Source organism: Panthera onca, chromosome B3 (assembly GCF_046562875.1).
Source record: "Panthera onca isolate mPanOnc1 chromosome B3, mPanOnc1 haplotype 2, whole genome shotgun sequence".
In the NCBI taxonomy this organism is placed as follows: domain Eukaryota; kingdom Metazoa; phylum Chordata; class Mammalia; order Carnivora; family Felidae; genus Panthera; species Panthera onca.
In genome coordinates, this window is record NC_138344.1 from 144,060,032 (window position 1) to 144,066,372 (window position 6,341).

General features: G+C 64.4%; 1 protein-coding gene across 1 annotated transcript; it reads left to right on the forward strand.

Moving 5' to 3' along the window:
* The first annotated feature begins 853 nt into the window (after window positions 1-853).
* Window positions 854-5,888, forward strand: LBHD2 (LBH domain containing 2). The gene is made up of 4 exons (XM_060619754.2): window positions 854-967; window positions 2,607-2,693; window positions 4,403-4,559; window positions 5,539-5,888. The coding sequence occupies exons 1-4, from the start codon at window positions 854-856 to the stop codon at window positions 5,628-5,630; spliced, it is 450 nt and encodes a 149-aa protein (XP_060475737.1). The 3' UTR covers window positions 5,631-5,888.
* Window positions 5,889-6,341: the final 453 nt, after the last annotated feature.

The window sequence follows — 6,341 nt, forward strand, 5'->3', positions numbered from 1 at the left end:
ACAGATGATAGATTGAGTAATGACAACCAGATATATGGCGGATGGGTGAATGAATGGGAGATGGAGAGTAGTTGAGTACTGATGGAAAGCTGTTAGAATGTGAATGATGGGTAGATAGGTAGTGGGTGAGTAGATGGTGAATTAATGTTGGACTGATGGGTATTTTCATGGTGTGTTGATGCTTGGCACATGGTGGGTATGGGAGGAATGGATGGATGCATGGTTGATGCAAGGTGGTTGGATAGTGGGTGGTGATTGGGGTTGAATGGTTAATGAATGTTGGATGGTGGTTTGACCGTGACTGGATGGTGGAAAATACATGAATAGGTGGGGGGTGGTAGATGATGGCTGGATAAGAGGGTGCGGAATGGTGGGCCGTGGCTGCTGGCTAGGGGTTGGATGTCAGGTGCTGGATGGTGGAAGGGTGGGGAATCGTGTGGATTAGAAGTTATGCACCTTGGCCCCAGGTATCAGGTCTGCACTCCAGGCTGAATGAAACTGATCGTCCCAGGACAGTTTTGTTCCCTTTTGGGAATAGCCTGGGGGATGACGGTGAGAGGGAAGTGGTGCGGGGACCTACCCCTCCCCCACCACGTTGGCCATCCTACCTGGGTGTTTTCCTTCTCTTAGCTCCTCCTTCAAACTGGAGGGTATCCTCTTTCCATGTATCTGGCCCCACCGATTTCTGACCCCCCCCCCCCAATTCCTGAACCTCCAACCTGAGGCTTGGGGTCTCAAGCGGCCGGGGATCAGGCTGTGGGGGGCACGGTTTTGTCAAAGGGAGGATGAGGCCGAGGTGCTACCTGGGAGCTGGGGCCGGGCCTGGCGGAAGCGCCCGGGGGCCTGAGTGTGAATGGGGGGCCGGGCGAGCGCGTGTGGGCGGAGAGCGCGGGGGAGGGCGGGCGAAGCGGGGCTGGCAGCTCGGAGCCGAGAGTGGCGACCCGGCGCGAGCATCCAGCGCGGGAGGGTGAGTGTGAGTGAGGCCCAGGGGGCGCCCCCTCCCCACCCTTGTCGGGGCCCTCGCCCCGCGGTGCGCCCTGGCTGCCCGGCTTGGCGAGGCTGGGAGAGGAGAGAGGGGGGAGAGAAGGGGGAGTGGGGGGGGGGTCCGAAGCTCCGGGAAAGAGGAGGCAGTGGGGGCCGTGGTCAGCCCCTGGCTGCTGGGGCCGGGCTTTGGGCGACAGCAGTGCCCCTGGGGGGCTGTGCACGGCCTGACCCGGCCTTCCACACCTGGGAGCCTGCAGAGGTGTGGGTGGTGGGGCCCCTGATGGTCCAGTGCTGCAGCTGGCACTGGCCCCGGGCAGCGGGAGGCTGACCCCAGGGACTTGCTCTCTGCCTGCCTGGCCCCTTGCTCAGCCGACGTGACAGCTCTATCATGTGTCTCTCTCTGTCCTTCTGTCTGTCTGTGTCTCTCCCTCCATCTGTACCCTCCCTCCGGGTCTGTTTGCTTTTTCTGTCCCCAGTCCTGTCATCTCTGCTTTGTCTCTGTGGCCAGCTGTTTTTCTCGCCTTCCCTCTGAGTCTCTGTGCCTCTCTGCGTCCAGTCTCTTGGTGTCTCTCCTGGCTGCCCTGGGCTCTAGCTGAGCTTCTGAGTCCTGCGGTGGGATTCCAGGAGGGGCTTGTGGAGGATCTGACCCCGGAGCATGGGGCTCCGTGAGGGAGGGTAGGGGCTGCCTCCCCTGGCTCTGGGATTGGGTGGAGGCACATGGCCCCCCCTCCCAGCCTTCCCTGGGTCTCCGCGGGACCGAACTGAACCGATGTTTGGTGAAGGAAACCCCATATCCCAGAACAGCAGCCCCCGCCCCCCGCACTGCGTGCCCACAGGACCCCTCCCCCACTACCAGCAAGGTGTCACAAGCGATCCATCCTACTGGTCACTGCTGTCCCTCTGCCCATTTCCCTCCCAGTGCCCCTGCCCTTTGCCTGCGGCCCCCTCCCAGCCTGCCCTGAAGTTAGATGTCGCCTGCCGGACCCCACCCCCTCTTCTGCCTCTGGCCAGGTGCAGGTGGAGGGTCTGAGGCTGGGAGCAGCGTGAGCCAGGTTCAAGTCAGCCCGAGGCAAAGGTGGCCAGGTCCTCTCGGAGAGCTGACACCCCACACACACCCTGGGCCGGGCCCCCAACACCCGCAGCTGAAGGGAAACCGACGTCCTGCCTGCACTTGGCTCTGCCTGCTCAGGCCAGTATAAGGGCAAGGGAGCCCTCCCCGCAGCAAGAGCTCGCGGAGGAGAGGGTCCCCCCATCTCTGTGCCCTTCCTTGCCGTTCCCTGCCTCAGAACATCTCTCCACTGGCCTGGCTGCCCACTGCTCATCCCTCAGGCCTCAGATCAGCTGGCCCTCTTCGAGGAGGCCTTCATGGGTCTTGGGGCTGAGTCAGCCTCTCCTGCCCTGCCCCTGCCCCTGCCCCTCCGCAACCCCGGGCACATCGTGTGGTGCCTATCCAGTGCCCCCCGGTGGCGGGCGGGCGTGGGCAGAGAGCAGTGGTGACAGAGAGCCAGGGGACAGTGGGCAGTGGGTCCAGGGTGGGCTAGCTGTGGACTGGAGCGGTCTGAAGCTTCCAGGAGGAGGGTGGGCTCCAGCACGTGGCCTCGTTTCTCCCTGTCTTCATGCAGACCGGCAGCAGCAACGGCATGAGTGCCCCCCGGCCCGCTGTGCAGGAGCTCAGCCCAGCTGAGGAGGCTGGAGACCCAGCAGGGAAGGTATGTACTTGGGGCCCTGGGGTCTGCCAGCCCTGCGGGACAGGAGGAAGCCAGCCTCAAGCCCTGGCCCGCGATTTGGGGCATGCCTCAGTTTACCCGTCGGGGTGGGAGAAGTGGTTGCTCTTCTCTAGAAGTCTGGTGCATAAAGCAATGGAAGGCCGAGCCTCCCTGGCTTACTCAGCACCACTTCTGAACCAGGGTTTGTTCCGCAAAGCAGTTTGCTCTCCGCTGGGTGAGGCAATGCCAGAGTCCCCCGCCCTCGGCTCTACGTTTTGGGAGCTGTGTTGATAGAGCTAAAAAGTGAAGTCCCTCCACAGGCAGTGCAGTCTTGATGTTCCGAGTTCTGGAGTTGGGACTCTGTCATCGTCGCCACTGCCGGCGGGCAGCGGGGCTGGAGAGGGGAACCCGCCCAGGGTCACCCAGGGGGCCAGCCTCCACGGCACGGCAGATGGAAAAGGGCGACACCGGGCCTTTGAACTCCACGTGCTGCTGGCTTGGACCTCCCCTATCCCAGTGGCACACTCTGGGCCGAGGAGGGCCCCTGGTTGGGGGTCACAAAGCCTTTGCAGAGGAGGACAGGAAGCGGGGTGGCAGGTGCGGTGGGGAGGGATTCCAGGAGAAGGGAGCCCCTGACCCAGCAGTGTGAACAGGAGCAGCCAGGATGGCCCAGCCGCTGGGGCTTGGACGGGTCCTTGCTGCGCTGTCCCTCTGATTCCACAGATGTCCCAGTCAACAAGGTCACCTGCGGTACTTGGCGAAAATGCCGATTCCTGGGCCCTCCATTCAGAGAGTCTGGGCGGGGGCCCAGGAATGTGCGTTCAAACATGCGCAGATGGCTGTGCTGTGGCGGTTCAGGGCCGGCTGGCAAAGTCCTCGGGCTGTGTGTCTGCCTTTCCTCAAGGCACTCGTGCCACTGGGGGAAGGAAGACAGGCACCAAGCGACTCTCCTTCTATGTAGAAGGGTGGGGGGCGGGGAGGTCCAGGGAGGGAGACCTGCCGGAGGAGAGGCGTGGATGTGGGCAGGGCGGGCGTCAGTGCTGCTGTGGCCTTAGGGCCAGAAGGCTGGGCGGTAGCACTCGCAGCTGGGCCCCCCATCTCGGAAGGCCTTGAATGGGAGGCGGAGACGCTGAGGGCGCCAGGAGGGCATGGGGAGGCAGCCCCCGCACACTCTTGTGGGCACTGAACAATGAGCCCAGAGCGAGCCCAGAGAGCCGCTCAGGTTGCCATGGTAACAGCTTCCCAGCTCCTCCGAGCTGGGGAGGGACCAAGGGCCCAGCAGGGAAGACCCCAGGAAGGGGCTGTGAGGATACAGGGGGCAGTTGGGGATGCACAGAAGCCCTGGGCTCACTCACCTTGTGGCCTTGGCCTCTCTGGCCTCAGGCTCTTGTCTGTGAAATGGGCCTGAGGGCTGAGCCCGGTGGGTCCTTTGGAGCCCCGGGGAGAGCTGCTGCCCCAGGTGCTGAGTGGTGCTCCAGCCGCAGTGGTGGGATGGGGGAGAGGCCCGCACCTGCACGACCACACACACACACACACACACACACGCACGCGCGCGCGTGCGCATGGTCACACACACACCCTCCTTCCTGCCCTGCAGCCTGGGTCGGCAGGGCCCCCCATCCTCCCAGTGGGCACAGTGCAGGACAGGTGTGGGAGGGAGCAGGGAGCCCAGGGCCCGGCGTCGTCCTGACCCCTGCCCACCCTCCCTGCAGGCTGCCGTGGGTGCCCGGGAGAAGGGCCCTCGGCTGGGCCAGCGACTGCCCTCGATCGTGGTGGAGTCTAGCGAGGTGGGTTCTGTGGAGAGTGGGGAGCTGCGTTGGCCCCCCGAGGGCGCCTTGAGGGGGTCAGCCCAGAGCCAGCTTGCTTCTGGTGAGTGAGGGACTGCCCACGGGGGTCGGAAGCCGGGCTCCCCCTGCCCGCTCATGCAAACGGGGCCCTCCACCCCTCCAGCCTGTGCACACCATCACCCCCATCTGCCCGCCCCACCCCCCTCTGGTTGGACGCCTGGAAGCCTCCTGGCCTTGACCCTCTCTTTGTCCACGTGCCCCCTCCTACCTGCCCTTAAGGACTCTATCGACTGTGGTGGCCCCAGGCCCAGCCCATCAGAGGGGCCCATGCAGCGTCTGTTGGACACAGGACCACATGCTTCCCCCTCAGTTCCAATTCCTTCCCCTCTCGCTCCTGATTCATTGCCTTTGGGGCACGTGTGCGTTCAAAGGGCCAGCCCAGGTGCCCGTGAGGTGGGGCGGTGGACCAGCCCGGCGGCAGGCCCCTGCACTGGCCGTAGGTGCCTGGTTAAAGGCCAAGGGACTGCCAGAGCCAAGGAAGCTCCTGGGGGGAGGGTGTGTGGGCAGGAGAGGGGGATTCCGTGTTCCAGACGCCAGGGGTGAGGCTGGGCAGCGGGGGCCTTCTGCCGAGGGCACATGAGGGGTGAGCTGTGCCCTGGGAAGTTTTGTACCCTGGGGAGTTTCCCCCCTGATGTGGAAATGAATTCAGCCTCACTGGGGCTGCCTGGCACTCCCTCCTCGCATGTCAGCCCCCCCAGCGGCTTGGGCCCAGAAGGGGCCCGTCCACCCCTTACCCCCCACCTTTCCCCAAAGCCTCCTCCGCCTCTGTCAGGCTGCACTCAGGGCTGAGAGCAGCACCAGGGACCACGCCCTGGGTCACCACTGGAACTTGGGCTGTGGGGAGGTCTCCGGGTGGGTAGAGGTGCCGGGGGAGGGAGTGCCCCTGCTCCCGGAGCGTGGCCTTGCCTGCCCCGCCCAGGTGCAGCCCCCTCCTCCCCGTTCCCTTGCCAGCCTGTCCGAAAGGCAGCCCCACCAACAGAGGGGCCTTTGTGTTTCTGCAGCCCCCTCACCAAGTCTGCCGGGAGCTCCAGGGAAGGTTCCGGATGATGCTGGCAGTGAGCGACCCAGCTGCCAGGCCCCGGCCCCCCAGTGAGAGGACTGGGACAGGCACGGCTGGCCGGATTCTGCTGTGCGAGGGCCCTGCAAACCCCGCCTCCCACCCCTGCTCCTGACAGCTGAGCGGCCTCAGCCCCAGGGTGGCCGGGCTGATGCTTGGAGCAGGGAGAGCTGAGCCGCTGCCTCCTGCCTCAGAGGGTCTGGCCGGGACCACGGGCCTGCCCTCTCCCATCCACAACCCGGGGTCCAGATCACACCCTCCTTGTTCCGTGGTTTGAAGCAGAAATAAAGGCTCTTCCTGGTGGTCGGCGGGCACACTTGCTGGGGACTCAAGGTGGGGGACAATTTTGGTTTTTCCATGGCCTTCCAGACAAGGGCCTAGCCTTGGAGCCCACACTGACCAGGCCAGAGTGCCTGGGTGTTGTACATGGGGTGGGGGCCGGGGTGGGGCAGGGGCTGTCCAGGGGCTGTGGGGTTTGCTCCTCTGGAACCCCTGCCAAGGGCCCTGAGCTCTGCTCCGCTCTGCCTCAGCCAGGGCTGCCCAGGGCAGGACTGGCTTCCCCCCAAGTGGCCTCCTCACCTCTCCCAGGGGTCTCCAGCTCTGCCTGGACCCCGAGGGTAAGATTCCTTCCTCCTCACTGGGTGCACAGGGCACAGAAATGGACCGTGGGGTAGGGTGTCCTATTCCAGGCTGGATCTTATTAATGCCTTGCAAAAGTCCCACTTTACAGATGAAGAAACGGAAGTG